The 21,046-nt window shown below is 35.4% G+C and overlaps 1 protein-coding gene across 6 annotated transcripts in view; it reads right to left on the bottom strand.

The window, feature by feature from the left end:
* The window catches only part of Su(dx) (WW domain containing E3 ubiquitin protein ligase suppressor of deltex), a 382,533-nt gene that overhangs the window by 201,804 nt on the left and 159,683 nt on the right, over nucleotides 1–21,046 (bottom strand). For all 6 annotated transcript variants that reach the window (XM_090383423.1, XM_090383427.1, XM_090383426.1 and 3 more), the window contains one exon: nucleotides 9,966–10,020. In XM_090383423.1, coding sequence (XP_090239549.1) covers nucleotides 9,966–10,020 — 55 coding nt within the window. The remainder of the gene's footprint in view (nucleotides 1–9,965; nucleotides 10,021–21,046) is intronic.

The raw sequence follows: 21,046 nt of genomic DNA, 5'->3' as shown, positions 1-21,046 counted from the left end.
TAACTCAGACTGCATACAATGACTGCAAGGGAAACAGTCAGAAGCTATCATATAGTTGTTTTAGAAAATAAAAATATATTCTGTGTGTTTCGTACCATTACCTATGATGTGGAAGAGTGACAAAGGTTCTAGGTCTGAGAGAAGAATGAAAACAAAATGCTGAGTGCTGTTAAACAAAGCACGTTCAATAAGTATATGCTTTACTGTGAGCAGTGTAAAACAGTGAATACACTGTGGACGATCATTTCGTGTTAGGAAACAAATTAATGAGAGGCTTATCTGGCAAATAGGGCATATTTGCCAGAATTACTATTCATTTTGACAGAAGCTAGAATGCCATAATTGTGGTTCAGGTTAGAATTGAAACAGCACGTTGGTTGTTCACATATTCCATAGAGGTGTCCATTGTTCCATGCATATTCTCTGTATACTGCATCTGTAATTAGTATACAGGACTAGAACATTCATGGAGGTTGTATTGGAGGGGTGTTTTGCATAATAATCTCTGCATTCATTTCCTGGAATCCCTGGATCGAACAGAACATAATTATTTGCTGATGTCATTAATGTCTTAGTGATGTATCTGCTCAAGTCTTATGAGCGTTAATAAAGGCTTATTAGGTGAACAACTGTTTTTCAAAGATAAGAGAGCACTCTGCATATCTATATATATATTATGCTTTTAGTAATATAACCATATAGTGCAAGGAAGCCACAGGCTTTTGCTGTACTGGTAAAAAAATAAAAAACTAGTAGATAATAAAATACAAATTATATGCTTCCCCTCACATAAAAACTATCCAGTTGACCTTTGATTTATTCACTGTCAGCCTCAACTACCTGTGAAGGCAACCTGTTCCAGCAATCAACAATTTGCTGGCTAGAAAACTTCCTTCAATTAATATAAACCTCAACCCCCATAATTTGAATTTATGACCCCTAGTTCTGGAATTCTTTATAACAGTGAGAATTCATTTTACTAATCCCTCTCAGAGCCTTATAAACCTCAATGTGGTCACCTCTGAGATGCCTGGTTGCCAAGCTCTGTAGCCTGCATACATGGAGTCTTGCCTCAAATGATTGCCTTTTGCCAATCTCACGTGAGTTGCTCAGCTTTGGACCCTTTCAAGAATCTCAATGTCTTTTTTCAGATGAGGTCACCATAGTTGAACACAGTATTCCAAATGTGGTCTTATAATTGCCTAATACAGTGGGATTATGACCTTCACATCTCTACAAGATAACGTTCGATAAATCACAGATAGGATACCATGGGCTTTCCTGGTTGCCTGTTTATACTGCTCAGAAAACTTTGTATCTGCCCATATTGTAGTTCCCAGATCCCTTTCTTCCTCTACTGTGTTTAATTCATCCCCACCAAGTGTATAATTTATTCAACACAGCTGCCACTTTCCTTACCATTACTGCAGGCAGTTCAATCCTGAAGGAACATTGCTTTCACTGATCATTAACTATTCTACCAATCTTTACATCAGTTGAAAATTTTGACATCAAGCCTTCTGTCCCATTGTTGATGTTGTCAATGAAAATCAGAAACAACAGTGGTCCAAGAACTGACCCTTGGAGACCCCCACTGCTCACTTCACACCAATCTGAACAATATCCTAATTAAAACCCTCTGCCCTGCAGCCACCCAGCAATCCATCTTATAATTTTTCCAGTAATCTCAACACAGCTTATACAATAAGCTCTCATGAGGGTCTGTGTCAAATGCCTTGGTAAAATCCAAGTAAACTATGTCGAAATTATTCCCTAAATCCAGCTCATGAGTAACTGCCAAAACAGCCTACTTAGCTGGTTAAGCACAATTTACCCCTAACAAAGAAATGCTGTGTGTCATTGAATGCCATATCTATCTAAATGTCTCTGGACTGCACTCTTAATCACTGTCTCTAAGATTTTTTTCTACTACTGAAATAAGATTAACCGGTCTGTAGTTACTAACTTCACTCTTAGAACTGCTTTTATGTATTGGCGATACCACTGGCACTTCTCCAATCCAAAGGAATCTCCCCAGAATCCAAAGATGCCCTCATAATTAACCTCAATGGTTCAATACACTCCATTGCACTCTCTCTCTCTCTCTCAAAACTACAGGGTATATACCATCAACTCTGGGAGGCTTACTTGCCTTTATGCTCGAAAGTTTTTCTAATAAACAATCATCTGTAATTACAACATCACTAATTCATATGGCTCAGCCTCACTCGCACAGCCTCTTCTCAGCATAAAGGATCTTTTGTCAGTAAAGAAAGATGCAAAGTACCTGTTCAATTTATCCACAACATCAGTTGGGTTGTTTAAGACTTTCCCACACCCGGTGGACAAGGGTCCAATCTGATTCGCTTTTTTCTTCATTGTATTCACATACATGAAAAATTCCTTGTCCCAATCAACTTATAGTTGTTGCAGGCTTGATTACTTTTCATTGTGCTGTATGCTTTTTCTGTTCTATTTGACTGACCAGCTCCCCATTCATCTATTTCTGGATTCTCCTTCTGCAATATTTTCTTAATGGTATGTATGCATTCATGGCTTCTGGGAGTTTTGATTTAAAAGGTATTTCAATAATTCAAGTGTATTTACCCTCACTCTGCAATCTGCCTAATTAATAGATGACATATAGTGCCTTACACTTTCAAAGTATCTTCTTCTGAAATTAAAACCCATGCCTTTAACTACCAACACCTTTTTTCACCTTCCAACTGATGACTGCATAATCACTACCTGCCAATGGTTCTTGTATTTTAAGCCATGTGATTTCATTTAATTTATGATTAATGGTGAGGTAAAGAATACTCTCTGACATGCTGGCAAATAATAATCATCTAGTTTATTTAGAAATATTTTTTCTCAAGGTGAGTTCTTCTCCCACTTATTCCAATCAATCTGGGACAGATAGAAGTCACTCATAATAAGATATTTGCTCTTTCTTGCCAATTTCATTTGCATGTAAAGACTGTCATCATATTCTTCACAATCTTCTGGTCTGTAGAATACTCTCACTCTCATTATACCTTTGCTTCCAACACGCCACACAGATTCTATGCTGGCAGATGTAACTTCAGACTCAGCAAAAGCTCTTCTTGCATTGCTGCTTTTGATAAGAAGCAGGACACCACAACCCCTCTTATCTTCCCTAAGTACATTATACATACCATTTCTGGGTGGGCACCACTTTTCTATCAGCATTAGTTATTCTAACCAGGAGTTCAATTTCAGCCATTTTACTGACAACACTTCTGATATTAGTGAAGACACAATTGTGACTAACTTCTATAATTTACTTCCCTGATACATCCCTTTAAGTTATTTAGACTTGTTTCCCTATCTTTCTCATCCCACTCATTTGACACATTGCTACCCTCAGAACAACTTGCCAACATTGGCTATTGTGGCAACAAACAAGAATTCTTGAGGTGAGTGCAAGCATTACTTTCACCCATATTACCAGTTAAACGTGGATCTATATTACCCTTCCCCCACCCAACTAGCAGTTTCCCTGAACCCTTAAGGTATCCTCAATGATACTAGCAAATATCCTTGCACCATCTTTGTTCAAATGAACACCATCTTTGTTCAAATGAATACCATCTCTATAGTCCACACTGACAAAAATTTCCATCTAGTCCTGCAAATTCCCCCAAGTCTTGAGTTAATCCACAAGGCTTTCAGCATATAATCCCTCCTATCGTGTCTGGGCAGAATTGCAGACAAACACACATTCTGACCTAACTCACAACATTTTTTCAGCACGGTCCTATATTTATCCAACAAATGGTCAGGTTGTGTTTGTTTAATATCATTATATCCTGCATGAAGCCGAATGGTCAGGCACAAGGGTGCATAAGTACACTGCCTTGAGTGACTGGGGTTCAAGCCCGTGACTGCTAAATACAGTGCTGTTTCTTGTATTCTGTCTATCTTGTGAACTTCTCTGACCGTTTGGTCATCCCAGAGTATAAACAGAAAATTTATCTTTTATTTTTTAATGCTCTCTTTAACCCTTTCTCCCCTCTTAAAATCTGACAATCTGTCGGTAACATCAATTGTTGCTCCCAGCAAATACACTTTGGTTCTGGTCCACCTGTCTTTATTACAAAATATATGACCCATTACCCTGACAATAAAGTCTCCCAATAAAACTAAATCACCTTCAACCAGAGTGGCATGCATGTGATTATTCTTATCTGTGATCCCAATTGGGGATGCATCACTTGACAGGTCATGAGATACATAAGTCCCTGATGAGCTCCCAGTTACATTTGTTTCTAGGGCAACAGTTGTATAAAGGAAGACAGCAGCTGCACCCACTTCATTGCCAGCCTTTGAACCATCAGTATAGATCTTAGTAAAGTGGGAATAATTTTCTGTGAGAGCAAAGTATATGTATAGTTGCTGGATGTTGACATTTGTTGGAGCATCTTTTCCCTATTGCTGAAAGTAATAGGGAAAAGTCTGCAGATCTCTTGTGAAGGTAATCCACAAGAGATCTGCAGACTTTATAATGGAAATAACCAAAGTATATTCATTTTCATGTTCACTTTCTTTGTGTAAGTAGATGTTTAACATGTTCTTAAAAGTTTAGCTTATTATCAACAATTAGATCCAAGAGTCAAATACTCTTTACTACTAGTATTTGGTTGGCTAAGTGTGACTCAGGTTTATGATGTACCTTGTGGATGTTGCATAAACATATGGCCATAGACTTCTGGACTCCTGGTTATATAGTCTGTATCCATTTTGTGTCATCCATTGTTCAATGTTATTTATTGAGATTTGCAGATGCCTCAACAATGTAGTTCAAATTCTGGGAATAACAGGATATAGCAAGATCATCAGCATAGAAGTATAAATCTACAGTGCTTGGCATATTGTTTAGAACAGAGCCTTATGGAACTCCTTGTATACAGGTTTGAGAGAGAACCTGCCAGCAGCAAAGTTAGAAGGCCCTATACATTGAAGGAAGTTTTGATTAAATTATGGTAAATGACCTCTCAGATCAAAAGAATGGAGATCTCTTAGGATGCCATAGCACCATCAAAGGTATCAAAGGCTTTCTGTATATCAAGGCATACTATGATGAGATGCTGATTTCTGATAAATGCATTTCTGATGTTTGTTTCAGCTTTTGTTGATCACGTTTTGTGACTTGGGATACCAGATTAGTTGATGGTGTATTATTTTCCTCGGGTTTTACTCAGGCAGCTAGTAAGAGAAATCAGTCTACAGTTATGGAGAACAGAATGATCTTTTCCCCATCTGGAGATTGCTATTAACATAGGAATGACACTAGAAACTAAGAAATGTATGTTCAGAGAGGATCTGAATAAAAAATTTCAACAGTGAGGGCAACGATTTCTGATTTAGATGTTTGAGAATGATATAGTAAATCCCATCAGGACCAGCATCACTGATTAGTTTACACTGTACACTGATTAGTTTACAGTGTATTATTTTTTCTAGGGTTTTACTTAGACAATTGGGAAAGAGAAATCACTCTCTGGTTGTGGGGAACAGAATGATCTTTTCATAGTTTGGGGATGATTGCTATTAACATACTAGGAACTAAGAAATATAAGTTCAGAAAAGGTCATTATCCTCACTGTTTAAAAAGCTCAACAGTGAGGATAATGATTTCTGATTTAGATGTTTGAGCATAATATAATAAATCTCATCAGGACAAGCACCACTGTTCCTTGAGGTAGATATGCAGTTCTTGCAGTTCAGAAAGTGTGAGTGGCTGGTTATAAGGTAAATGACAGATAGCTTTAAAGTTCACTTTTAATTTCTCTTTCAGCTATGGCTTTAATCTTTTGAAATGATAGATTATATGTGGCCAAGGCAGAAAATTCAGAGAACACAGCTCCTAAAATATCTGCAGGAGCAGAGCTCTCCTTCCCATTCTAGTTAATATGAGAAGAGGGCAATGTAAGATATTTACCATTTAACTGCCTCATTTTTTCCCAAATATTCTAAAATCAGTATCTTTGTTAACTGAGGAAGCAAATTTTATCCATGAGACTTTTTTAGTGTTAACTTCTGTCTGAAAAGTAGCATTTCAGTGGGCTGGCCTTGGCCATTTGAGAGTGGAGAATCCCATTATGGATGATGCCCATTAAAGTCTCTTAATAAACAGAAAGGAGATGGTAATTGCAGAACTAGGTCTTCCAGTTCCTGCATCATACAAAGCTGATTGGGTGGAAGGCAGATTGAAACATGTGTAGAGGCAATGTCAACTACAAAACCTGTTTCAGCAGCTTCTCATCAGGTATGAAAAGGAATGTGTTTACAAGAGAACTCTTGAGTCCAGGAGTACAGATGCCTAAAAATGGATGTAGCAGAAAATTTCAACATACTTTATTTCGATTTTAGCAAGGCATTTCACTCAATTCCTCATGAGACATTACTGTATAAGGTGGAACATGTTGGGATTATGGGTGGCTGCAGGGCAGAAGGCAGAGGGTCATGATTAATGGATATTCTTCAGATGATTGGTATAAAGTCAGAAGTTGAGTTCTCCAAGGATCGATTCTTGCACCACTGTTGTTTCTGATTTTCATAAACGATATGGACAATGGGATAGAATGCTGATGTCAAAATTTGCAGCCAATGTAAATATTGGTAAAGTAGTTAATGATCAGTACAAAGCAGCAATCCGTCACGATGACTTCAACAGGCTACAATAATGGTATAATGGTCAGAAAAGTGGCAGCTGTGTTTTAGTGCAATAAAATGCAGTCTTACACTTGGGGAACAGTAACCCCAAAATAAATTATACACTTGGTGGGATCAAATTGAAAACAGTAGAGGAAGAAAGGGATCTGGGAGTTATAATATGGGTGGATATGAAGTTTCCTTTTAACAGGCAGCCAGTAAAGCCCATGGTGTCCTATCGATGATTTATCGAACATTATCCTGTAGAGATATGGAAGACATAGTTCCACTGAATAATGCAATTTTAAAACATTTGGAAAACTGTGTTCAAATATGGAGACCTCATCTAAAAAAAGGCAATGAACTTCTTGAAATGGTCCAAAGATGAGCAACTCGCATGATAAGATCAGCAAAGGGGCGACCATATGAGGAAAGACACTGATTATGTGGGCTACATAATCAGTGAGCTTGGCAACCAGGCACTGCAGAGGTGACCTGATTGAGGTTTATAAGGCTCTGAGAGCAGTTAGTAAAAATTAATGAAGGCAGAATTTTCACTGTTATAGAAAATTTCAGAACTCAGGGGCATAAATTCAAATTACAGGGGAAACAGTTTAGACTGGATTACAGATCAGAGGAGTTTACAAAAAAATCATGAATATAATTGTTAATCGTATTTAGCAGTCATGGGCTAGAATCATGGTCACTCGAAGAGCATGTGCTACTGTGCTCTCGCTCCTGACCACATGGCTACATCGGGCCTGATATTATTGTTTGTCCTTTTAGTTGGAGCTGAATCACTTTTCAGTTTTATAACGTCTGATGGTGTGTGAGGTAGAGCTGGCAGAAACTGTGACTGGAGTATTGTTGGCTCAGTCTACTACCTTCTGTTCTAAGGATGATGAGATCATTGCTCAGACCCAATCTGTAAAGGATATGGTTAAGGGAACTGAGACTTCGATTTGCATTGCATTGACTGATATTTTTAGGTTGTTGCTGCATATGTGTGTTTATGTGCATTGAATATAATTTGCTTCTTACTATGTAACTTTCTGCTGTACTCTATATTTTTGAATTTTTTTTTTCTTTTTACAGATTTCAAAAGATTTGAAGTAGGCTGGATGCTGACTTTTAAAATTTTAACAGTGCAGTATTTCAGCATCACAGTCTGTTTATGTATGAGCATTTGACACATAGTTTGGGCTGACTATATCTCGTTGACAAGCCATTCGTGAGTGACCAAATTTTTGGTACTTGTAACATCTTTGAGAATTTTGGTATATAAAGTTGTACTCAGCAGTTGAGATAGTTGGCTTTGATATCAGATGGTAAAATCTGGTGTACCAAATGTCAGGATGATGTTGTGACAGGAGTAAGATCATCATCTTTCTCAATAATGACGCATTTGGCTTATACAATTTTTTGGCTTTTCAATTCCTGGTACTGTTTATCTTCTGTGATATTCATCAGGTCCCACTCTGCAATTACTACTTTGGAGGTATTTAACATTGCATATGGGATAATCTGTACAGGTATTCTATCAAAGGTTGGTAGTTTTAGCAGAGTCTCAGAATGTTTATGACTCGCAGTTTTGACTAACAAATTGACAGACCTGATTCTTCTCATCATTTTGGGGAGCCTGCTATATTTTCTAAGCATTTCTATATATAAAATGGAGATAGAATACTCACAGATTTGTCCGATAAAGAATTCAAAATAAGGAATGATGGGGATTCCTATTGTTGTTGTGTGTCTGTATGCAGTCTTTATGGCTGTGGTCAGTACCACTCATAGTGCAGGATGAGTGTCTAGGCTGCTCAAGTGGAGTATAATTATCACGTTCCATGGTTTGCTTCTTTTTTGACCTGTGGGGGTTTAACTTTTTTTCCCAGGTTTCTGGCACTACCATGGGGAGATCAAGGGCAGTGCCACTAGAAAAAGTGGTATAAAGTTAGTCAGCTAGTAATAAAAGGAGAAGAAAAAAAAGAAAGGTCAATGGCAGCAAAAACTTTTGGAACTAAATGCAGTGGAGGATAATTGTCATATTCCATGGTTTCTCCTTTTTTGCCCTGGGGGGATTAACTCCTCCTCCCAGGTTTCCAGTCCCACCACTGGGGGACAGGAGCAGTGCTACTAGAGTGACAAAGTAGTGTCAAGTTAGTGAGATAGTGATAAAAGGAACAGAAAGGAGAAAGGTCACTTTCCTTTCTGAAACTAGCTTACAATTCATCAAATTACAAAATCAATTACAATTCAAATTACCCTACTTGGGGTGAACAGAAGAAAAACTTTTGAAACTAAACATGAACTGCAGTTTTGAAAAATTGCTTTTTGAATCACACAGAGATTCGCTTCACCATGGCACCTGAGGCTGACTCTGAAGATTCTGATTTCACTATGCACTGCCTATGAGATGGTTGAAAGCAAAATGTAGAATTACCTTATTAGCAGTTTTTCTTTATGGAGAATCTGGTAATTATGTCAGAAATGGAATCTGCTTATTATTTTCAAGTTTGAGGGATGACCATGTTTGAATGATATCCTATTAGTCTGCACATACTGACAGACTAATAGGATATCATTAATATAGATTTTCCAAAATCTGGACTTCAAGTAGCACTTGATTAATGGTATTAGATTCAAACGCACACATGAAAACATCAGCTCAAAGCAACAACAATCTCCATATGCATCGTCCTAGTTATTTTAAATAAATCATGTTCTGCTTGCAACATTTTGCAGCCTTTATTTAAACAAAAAATAAAATAGTTCTCAAATTTAGCCACCATCTTTTCTCTTTTAAAATAATGCTAAAAAAAATTTGCTATCTCAGATAGCTGTTCTTTCTAAATGATAGTAAGTGTTCAGAAAATACACTTGCATACAAATATCCATTTTATGTTTTTAAATATTTATATAACTATGAATATCAGTAATACACAATATTTTTTTTACAATTTAGTGATACATCTTAAAAAAGTAAGATAAATATTAATATAGAACTTGTTTATAATTTATTATATGGCTGTTGACACTCTATATTCTGATACTTTCTTTCACAAAGTCCTAGATCAATATAAAATGCAATTCAGGACTTTGTAAAGAAAGTAAGAAAATATGCAAACACATATCTCCAAATGCTCATTTAAGGGCTGTAGATATTCTACTCAAATAACTCAGTAGAAAAATAGAAAATATCAACAACCATTAAATGGATTAAGATAAAGTACAGAATCACTTTACTAAAATTTATCAAATTTAAAAAAATAAATATAAGAAGAATTTACCCCATCCTTCAGGCAAAGATCCTAGAGGATCATCATCTTCAACTTGAACTGGAGTCTGAAATAATATTCAACACTTACCATTCACATAACTATTATAATAAACTTATTACATAACCTTTTCAATTATAGATATAAATTTCATATTTTTTTAATTATTTTTTTTTATCAACCTTTCCGGTATTAACACCCATATCAAAAAATTCTTTTGGAATACAAAAATATTTTATTCTTATATAAGCATTCATGTTATAGATTTTTTTTCTGTTTATAGGAACTATAACACACAATATACATTCTGAATTATATCACTTTGGATTTTTAGAAGAAATTAATTTAGAAATTTCTTTTGTCAATTCTAATTCAACTTTCTCTCTCATTACTTTCAGCAAGCTTTTTTTGTTGTTGTTTTCCATTCTGAGCAACAATGAATTTACATTTTATTTATTCCACAATACAAATCTGCAATACCATTCTAAGCACAAAAAAAAAAACAAACAACAACAACAAAGAACGTGGTATGTTTTTATAATCTACAGGTGGTTGCAATTAAATTATGCAATCTTGAAGAATAAAGATAAAATAAGACCATTATTAAGAAATGGAGTAATGGGAGCAGACTGTTGGATTATTACAAGGAAGTAAAATCCTGTAAATTATATTATTCATGCATTAATGTGGCTTCTTAAATGGTAGGTGATGCACCACTACAAAATTGTAGTAGTGCATCACCTACTATCATACACACCTGGCCACCAAATTCAAGACAGAAAATAAGAAAATATAAGAGATTACTCAGAAGGCTCTAATGCTGATCAACTACACATGAACTGTCCTGCAACAACTGTTTGAGCTCATTCAAAATTTTCAATGGAATATGTTATAATAAAGTGCAGCCATTATCAACTTTCTCTCTCATTACTTTCAGCAAGCTTTTTTTGTTGTTGTTTTCCATTCTGAGCAACAATGAATTTACATTTTATTTATTCCACAATACAAATCTGCAATACCATTCTAAGCACAAAAAAAAAAAAAACAAACAACAACAACAAAGAACGTGGTATGTTTTTATAATCTACAGGTGGTTGCAATTAAATTATGCAATCTTGAAGAATAAAGATAAAATAAGACCATTATTAAGAAATGGAGTAATGGGAGCAGACTGTTGGATTATTACAAGGAAGTAAAATCCTGTAAATTATATTATTCATGCATTAATGTGGCTTCTTAAATGGTAGGTGATGCACCACTACAAAATTGTAGTAGTGCATCACCTACTATCATACACACCTGGCCACCAAATTCAAGACAGAAAATAAGAAAATATAAGAGATTACTCAGAAGGCTCTAATGCTGATCAACTACACATGAACTGTCCTGCAACAACTGTTTGAGCTCATTCAAAATTTTCAATGGAATATGTTATAATAAAGTGCAGCCATTATCAACCCACTGCAGGATGGAAGCCTCCTCAACAATTCATGCTGAGGGAAACGGACCATAATCTGCCACGCTGGTCCAGTGCGGGTTGGCAGATCAACAGTATTCAGTAGTCAGGGGCTTGAACCCTGGTCTACTCAAAGAGCGTGTGTTACTGCACTCCAGCTCCTGACCACTCGGCTACAGAGGCCTTTACCTCCAGAAGATATGTTATATATCACCATATATCAAATATAAGTGTTGGCATAAGCCAAGATATGCTCTGTGTGGGTCAACACCAACAAATGGTAGTTATTAATTAGATAGAATATTTCGAGATAGTGTAAGAGCTAGCAGTTAACAGATTTCATTATTATGGAAAGAGCAATTAGAAGGATAAATAATAAAAGGTCAATAGGATAATAAATTAAATAATTACAAGAGGCCAATAAATAATATAAGGACAAAAGGAGAATAAATAATATAATGATAGCAGAACATATTTATTAAAATAAGGACAGAAGTACAATATTTGGATAGCAATAAGGGATTCTTCTCCCTGTTTTATAATTGGATAGTTGGCTAAAATTTCCATGCAGCCTGAAAAATACCAACGAAGTAGAGTCAAAAAGTGTAACATGACAAGAGGGCAATAAATAATACAAGGACAAAAGGAGAATAAATAATATAATGATAATAGAACATATTTATTAAAATAAGGACAGAAGTACAATATCTGGACAGCAATAAGAGATTCTTCTCCCTGTTTTGGAATTGGATAGTTGGCTAAAATTTCCAAGCAGCTTGAAAAATACCAATAAAGTAGAGTCAAAAAGTGTAACATGGAACAGAAGTTATCTCTGGTATAGCCTTTAACTAGGAAAAAGCCATTCCGACCTGGAGAAAGATCTTGAAATATCAAGATTCTTCTAAGTTACAGAAAAATCATAATGGGCACATTGGGTGAGCTGCATCTTGTATGATAGGAGAATTTCTAAGATCATCGATGCAGAGCTAGAAAAAAAAGCAAGACACTTTGTGGGCCAGCTTTACCTTTAGGATTTGCAACAGAACCATTCAAGATGTAAAAGAAGTGAAAGCAAGCATGAATTCAAATTATGGCAAGTAGTTTTAGCAAGGACCAGAAAGTCTGATTGCCATTTTAACAAATGAAAAGTTTTGCATTCTTTTCAAATTCAAGCTCTGATTTCTTAATTACTTCTTTGCAACTATTAATCAAACAAATTAGTTAATATATGCAGTGTGTTACATTTTAGGTGAATTAGCAAATAATAATAATTCATGATTTATTAAAAAAAAAAAAAAAAAAAAAAGCAATGACCTATGAAAGAACTGAGAGCATTTCATTTCTGTGCAAAAGTTGAAATACTTCAACTATAATATATGGTATATGGACAGCCTATATGATATCTATGAAATGATAATTGCAGATTTTTAATAGTCCAATTTCAATTAAATTTGGGATGGCTGGGCAAACCTTACTAAAAAGCCAAACATAAAATTTTATGAAAATCCACCCAGTAAAAGTCAAGTTATTACATGCAGATGGACTTGGTGAGGACAACAGGCACTTTAAAAACAAAGTTGGAAATTTGATGTAAGCAACTTGCATATTTTCCAAACACTTTTACCACATCTGTTAGAAAACAAAGGTTTAGAGTAAAAAGGAACTGAAATCATTCTTTCAGTAACAAAGGATTTCATTACTAAAAGAATGATTTCAGTAACGTAATCAGGACAAATATCAGGATCAGTTTTGATCCAAAAGTTGATTCAACCAAGGAAAAGAGGAATACAAATCACACAGATTACCCCATTGTGAAGTGGGATATTTTGTTTGTCACCAAATGATACAGGACTGAGAATGGTCATAAGACAGAGGCCATCTGGGGAATGATGAATAGGAATTTATATGGGCTTTTATTGACTATGACTGAGTTAATCAATCTTGGGCAAGGGTTACATGGTTCCCTTCATCTTTGCCAAAACACAACTTTGTCCTCCAACAAAACTGGCACACTGACTATAGGATACATATCATTTACAGAGAGAATATAATGATGTCTCATAGCTTTAGATGATCTAGTGGTAAACCAAAACAACAAAGACTTCAAGTTGTAAACTAAGATGCCTAGAATACAAGTACCATTAGCTAATACATTTTGAAGGTGTGCAAAATAAAATAAATAAATAAATAAACACACACATCTCAACAGTGGTGAAATTACAATACCTCCAGGTCTTCCACTGCTGGGGACTCAAATGGTCAGGGAGGTGAGGGGGAGGTCTAGACAGCAGTCAATTAGTTGTTAAAGAGGGCATTCTGCCCCTTCTTGTGAATCTCATTGGATTCACTACTATATAAAGAAGAATCTACAAATTCACATAGGGTATAAAGTATGCAGCTTTATACTTAGGGTATAAAGCTGCATGCTATGAGAACTATAAGACATTATTACACAATATAGCCTATTTATGCATAGAGCAACGAACAAACTACATTTATTGCTACTTAATGTTTACTTAATTGCTACTTAATACAAGTTGCCTCAGTATTGCCCTAATCTGAATAAAAAGCATTGTTCCAATAGAAAAAATATTGATTTTTATTTAAAGTGTATGCCATTACCTAGAATTCAGTTTTGACTCTTATTCAAGCCCTGTCAGTGGGTAGCATGCTACGTACATAAATAGGCTATGCACCTACTTGTACAATGTTTTATAGCTATCATAGCATGAGTCTTCATGCACTAAATTCATTTCAGTTTTTAATCTTCTCAACCACCTTATACTTCACATATTGTGGATATATCTTGTTACTGGATTGTACAGGCCTATGGCGCTTACCTAGCTCCTGATGAGACACCAATAAGAGTCAAGACCGCAGTTTGAGTAATGTTATATATTTTAAATAAAAAGCAGTAAACTCATGTGCAGTCTGCTCTACATTGGGAACAGATAAATGTTTTGTAAATTTTTACCATCTTTTTGATTTAACACATTAAATTGTGTTTGACAAATAGTTTAACAGATTTAGTCATGTTTGTTCAACATATTATTTATACTGCTACTGTACAATGTTTTGGTGTTAATACCATAGCATGTAACTAGTAGTTACATGCTATGGTATATACAATGGAATAGCATAGTTTTAATTAGGATAAATATGTAGCTTGAAGGTTCTAATCATTTGTTGGGCATATATATATATATATATTTTTTTTTTTTTTGTTTTGTTTTTAGCTAAGAAATTTTAATTTTAGTAAGGATATAACTAATTTAAAACTACACGATCGCAATGGTATAGCATAACACATATCTTGATATCGTAAAGTATAATATAAAACTTTATGGCATAATACATATCACTGCATTTAGGAATCACCCAACTCAATGCCAGAGCTCACCTATGCACCAAGCAGCGATCACCAAGGCAGAGTGCACTGGTCCCACAGGAGGCAATTATTGTTGGTGATTCCATTGTCAGCAAAATATGTTGTGCAAGAAGATTACAGGCAGAATAGGACCTGGGGTATTTCTAATAGGGGAAAAATAGATGACACTGTAGAGCAGATATTTTTTAAGAGCAAAAAAAAAAAAAAAAGTGATATTGTTGTACATTTTGACACTAATTATATTAAAAAGAGATCTGAGAACTTACTTAATGAGTACAGGGAAATGTTGGGAAAAAATCATGAGTTAGGATTAAATTTGAAAGTGTCCGCAATTCTGCCCAGACATGACAGGAAGGAGTACATATTGGGAGCTTTATCAATCAATTCAGCCCTGGAGAGAATGTGCAAGGGTCAAGGGGTAGAATCTTTCTTGGTGTAGTCTGGGTCATGGGGTAGAATTTTTCTTGGTGTACTTGTTAACAGGGGAGACTGCTTTTACAGGGATGGTATACACTTAAATAGAAGGTGTGCAATAATATTTGCTGATACTATAGAGGCAGTGACAGGTGAGTCAGGAAAACAGCTAGCTTGTGAGGGGGGGGATTAGGTTACACAGACTAATAGATTTAACTACAGCTGCAGGCAGAGGTGAAAGTGGTTTTTACACTGCTTCTATTGGAATATGCAGCACCCTGTAAAGCAAGGTGTCAGGGATTTCAGGCCCTGCTGTGGTTCCTCGGATATAAATTAGTAATTCAACTGTATAGATTGTATCTTCACTCTCATCAATTGCTATTGAAAAATTTGTGTGAATTGATAAACTTTTTCTATGAATTGATTTTGAACACAGACTCCTAAATCTTCAATTCTTCTCATTACAGTTAATGAAGATTATCTTACAGATGCAAAATTCTTTACTTTCTCAGGATATACTTCTGCAATTGCCAAACAAATTCATTTTACAAATTCTCCATCCATAAAGGCCCTTCCTTCTTTGGAATGATTTGGGAAGCTCGAAAACTAGCTCTAATTGCAGATAAATTTTGGTGAGTAAAAGTTCTAATCTGTTGACTTTGAAAAGTTTGGGTAAGTTCTTCAAGTTTTTTCTGCCGCAAAGGTCCTTGAAATTTATCGTTATTTAAGGCGTTTTGTGGTGTGGTGAAGTTTCACATTATATTCCTTGAACACCGATAAAGCTTCACTGGAAATAAAACACATACAAGTATCACTGAGCAGTGCAAAGAAGTAATTAACTGGCCACCACTTATTAAAATGCACCACTCAGTATCAACTTTTCTTTTTATCAACTTCAACATGATTTTTATGGGGTCACTGGAATAAAAAAAATACTCATGAATATTGAAGTAAGTAAGCACTGACCGTGTCTTAAAATTTTATGAAGTATTTTAACATAAAGGTTATTATTATATTCATATCACTCATATCACGTGAAATTAATAATATAGTTTATTAGGCTGTTTGCCTAATAAACTATATAACTACATGATTATAATATAAAACTATATTATTAATTATAATATAGTTTAATAAGGTGACGTTTTGGGTATCCTACTGATACCCATCATCAAACCATGCTATGGGGAGAACACAAAGGACTACAAATTTGAATATTTTGGGATACTGCAGTTACAATTGCCAATAATACAGTTGCAATTACTAATATTACAATTTGCAAATTATGATTCTAAAGTAATAAGTTTTGAATATCTGTTACAATAGAAAACAGGAAATCTGAGGTAATACAAAGAGATCAAATTTATACCTGCCGACAGCCTCCTGTTGTCGATGCTACCAGAAACTTTATCTGCATACAGGCTGCCAGCAGTTAATTTATAGCAGAGGGATTAACTCCATTAACCAAAAGGATAGTGTCATGTCTTTATCCCGGAACCGGGGTTCTTGTATAGTAGAAGCCAGGGGTGACCTTTGCTCCTGTACTCCGAATATCAGAGTTGTGCAGGTTGGTTCAGGGTCTTACCAATACCAATCATCAGACCATGTTGCTGGTGCCAGGTTTTATCCTGGATCCGGGATTCTTGTATAGGGGAAGCCTAGGGTGACCTTTGCTCCCATACTCTGCTCATCAAGTTGGTGTGCAGGTTGGCAAGGGATTAGGAAATCCCTAATTACTGTCAACTAACACCTATTGCTATTTAATGACAGGGTCAAGATTAACAGATTATTTTAACGATGTCTCAAAGAATAGCTTTGAGTGGAAATAACATAATTAATATTTAACAAGACTAAGCTGATACAGAGGCGTCAACACTATTAATCAACCGACGAATGTTAGAATATGCTGTAAAATGTGTTATTCATAAATTTTATTGTGATCTAAATATAAACATTAATTTTTACAATCTAATTGAAATATCTGCAGGCCAGATAAAATTCTTTCACGGGCCGGACCTGGCCCATGGCCATAGTTTGAGGACCCCTGACCTAAAAAATACAAAGTATTGCTGCTTAGTTGTAGATGCTTCTAACCACAGTGATCTAAAGATTGTACAGATTATAGTGAGGTATTTTATTCCAGATAAAGGCAATGCAAAAGAAATATTAGAATTTTGCAGTCTCCCTGGAGAAACCTTCGATCTTATTGTTGACTACATTTTAAAAGTTGCTAATAAATATACCATTGTTGATAAAATAATAGGTATTTCAGCAGATAATACCAATACAAACTTTGGTGGATTAAAAAGTGAAGGTAAAAACAAAAAAATAATAGGTACGCTGTGCACACATTATTCATAAGTGTACAAACTGCGTTTGATGTATTACCTATAGATGTTCAGGTGATTCTGTGGAAAGTTTTTCAGTATTTTCAGTCAGAGTAGAAAATTTGAATTTTTTTTTTTTAATTTTGTGGAAATCGAGTATAAAACTGTTCTAGGGCATAGCAAAACATGACGGTTGTCACTGGAATGAACTCTGAATCATTTCATTGAACTTTATGATGAACTAGAGTTATTTCTTGAGTCAGGATAAATGTCCAAATATTTTATATGAATATTTTAACAACAAGAAATATTTTGTATTTCTTCTATTTCTAAGAAGTTAGAGAAAGATGTTTTCTAATGCTATTCAGCGAATTGAATGTGAAGAGGTGATAGGTTTTGATGTTAAGAAAGAAAAAATTTCCTCATCACAAAGCTCATAATGCGACAAAATGAAATGTTCTTACACAGTGATGTGAAAACTGAACTTAAGTCTTCATAAAGAAGGTGTGATTGAAGAATCATTCAAAAAAAAAAAAAAAAATGCTGCAAATTTTTATAATACTGCACTTCAGTACACTCATGAATGGACCATTCATTCGTTTAGTGTACTGAAAAAAAATGGAATGGATTTCACTGAGGAAATCCTTTTGTTGGGAATATTTTACAGAATGTGCCGAGGAAATAAAGATTATTTTACCTAACCTCAGTATAAATGAAGAAAGTCTCTTTGACGACAAATTGTATTCAACAGAGAATAAAATGAATGGAATACTAATTGTAAGACTGCAGACAGGTGGAAAGAAGTATATGCTCAATTTCAGAAGGAACAAATAACCTGTAATGAAATAAAGTTACTTGTGGGTTTTTGTCTTACTCTACCAGGATCAAATGCCTCAGTAGAACATATTTTCTCTTTAATGAATTCATTATGGACTGATGAGAAAAACAGCCTTCAGCTGAACACAGTTTAATCAATTTTGATTATTAAAACCCATTATAAAGATGTACTGTGTTCAGAGCTTTTTGATGTTATATCCAAAGACCTAAAGCTTTTAAAAAAAGTCCATTCTTCAAATAAATATGTCAGAAGTTATGAAAGCGAGAACATATAAATTGCAACATGCCATCCATCAACCAGTCAATCATAAGGAGGACAGAAGAAGTTGTACAAATTAGTGATTATAGAGTATGGACTGCGAAGGATGAGTTGTTGTTGTTGTTATTTGGTTTTTAGGAGCATTAGCAACTAAGGCCATATTGTTCTGGGGATATGCGGTGGTCATTCCCTGACCTTTCCGCATCCTCCGTATTTGGTGGTCACGGGCTTGAACCCCGGTCTAATCAAGAAGCGTGTGCTACGCGAAGGATGAGGAAGGGATTAATAAAAAAAATGAGTGGTTGTCTGATTTTTTTTAGTATTTTTCTTGTTTATTTTTAATATTCTCTTTGTTAATTTTTAATATGTGAATTGTCTTGTTGCTTTTTAGAATAGTTATTTCATTATATGTATATGACAGTATGAACCAGAGCTATAATGCTCACTACATTCTATGTTGGTATCAATATCTGTACAAGAATAAGAGAAGTTTACCTCGATATGATACATAGAACACTTCGAGAAGTGTTCTACATATCATATTGAGGTAACCTTTTCTTATTTTTGTACAAATTATATGTATATTTACTTCATGCATGTACACTTCTTTAAAAAGTCTATCAAAAGTATTGCGCTCAAAAACATTGCCCCTAACATATAGATAGACCTGCATTTCACAGTGTCCCAATTTTTTGTTTTCAAAATCTGGGATCCCTAATGGTCAGATAAATGACAGCTATGCTTTAATCCAGCAAAGTGTAAGGTATTACACCTGGGGAAACGTAACCCCAAAATAACTTATACACTTGGTGGACTTGAACTAAAATCAGTAGTGGAGGAAAGTGACTACGGTGTTACGATACGGTCAGACATGAAGTTCTCTGGGCATTGTAGAAAGGTTGCAAGGAAGGCCCATGGTGTCCTATCAATGATTTATCGAACATTTGCTAGTAGAGAGAAGGACATCATAATCCCATTATAAAAGGCTTTTATGAGACAACGCTTGGAATACTGTGTTCAAGTATGGAGACCGTACCTAAAGAAAGACATTGAGCATCAATTTACCCATCTTTGAAGGGTCGAAAGACGAGTAAACTGCCTGGTGAGATCGGCAAAAGGGAGTCCATGTCCATATGAGGAAAGACTTTGAATACGTGGGTTGCACAACTTGGAAACTAGGCACCTTAGAGGAGACTTGACTGAGGTGTTTAAGACTTTGAGAGGCATAAGTAAAATGAATGAGGATGAAATTTTCACGGTTATAAACGATTCTAGAACTAGGGGTCATAAATTCAAGGTTATGGGGGAGTGGGGGGAAGATGTTTAGACTGGATTGCAGGAAGTTTTATTTTAGCCTGGGTGGTAGAGTCTGACAGTTTGGGGAAATTCAAAGGTCAGCTGGATAGTTACTTACAGAGGGGGGGGGGGAATGCATAGGTTGTCTGTCCTTTTCTTTTATTAATTATTTTAAATTTTCTTCTTATTATTATTTTTTTTATTTTATTATTATTATTTTTTTATTTATTTTTTTTTTGGCAGGTGCAGAATGAGCTATAGGCTTCCTTGCACCGTGTGGCCATTGCTAATACTAATACTCTCCTGGAATTTGCAAACTACCACAACAAGTTCGGACTAAAAACAAACCAAGAAATTTATGATATTCTTCTTAAAGAAGATGTCTTCCTATATTCAGTCAACAATGTGTAATGCTCCTATTACCATTGTCAATAAGCATACTGATCTCAGGGTTGTTTTTGACCCTAAGCTTTGCTTCAGTAACCACATTGGACAAGCTGCTCACCCAGGCAGCTCAACTCCAATGGATTGCCAAACAGCATTTACAGTATATTAATGAAGTCAAGAAGAAGTATGGGCATCAGCTGCCCCTAGCACAATTAGGCCACTTTTCGCTGCTAAGTTTTGTCTCTTAAAATGGGCCATAAACAAACAAATTTCCTCCACAAACTAGCCATTTCCAACTGAAATGGCTAGTTTGCTACAAATTTACAGGTCCCCATGCTGATTAGGGCTAAACATCTTACTATGATTGTTGGCCAGTTTTTGGCCAACAATCATTCTGGGTCTTGTGCTCTTGGAGAGTTCCTCAGCCTTCTCTCAGAGCAACTCCAAATCTGTGCCCACATCTCAATCACCTTCACTTGTCTGATGGGTTTCTGCCTTTTCAGCTGCTCTCGTGTCTCATTAGATGCTGACTTTAAGAAGTTTGCTTGTGACAGGGAATACAGACCACATCCTTGAGTTGTATACCCTTGTCACTGATTCTCCTCCTCAAATCTCATCTTAATGCCACAAGCCAATGTACTATTCAAAATGAAGGTCACTTACTAACTTATTCAGTATTACAATGAGTAATGAAAAACTTACTACTTCTACTTCAGTGCAAAAAATGTT

The sequence above is a fragment of the Mastigoproctus giganteus genome, chromosome 10 (genome assembly GCF_048544385.1).
Source record: "Mastigoproctus giganteus isolate SK-2022 chromosome 10, ASM4854438v1, whole genome shotgun sequence".
In the NCBI taxonomy this organism is placed as follows: domain Eukaryota; kingdom Metazoa; phylum Arthropoda; class Arachnida; order Uropygi; family Thelyphonidae; genus Mastigoproctus; species Mastigoproctus giganteus.
The sequence above is the reverse complement of the archived record's forward strand: the minus strand, read 5'-3'. Positions and strand labels throughout refer to the sequence as shown.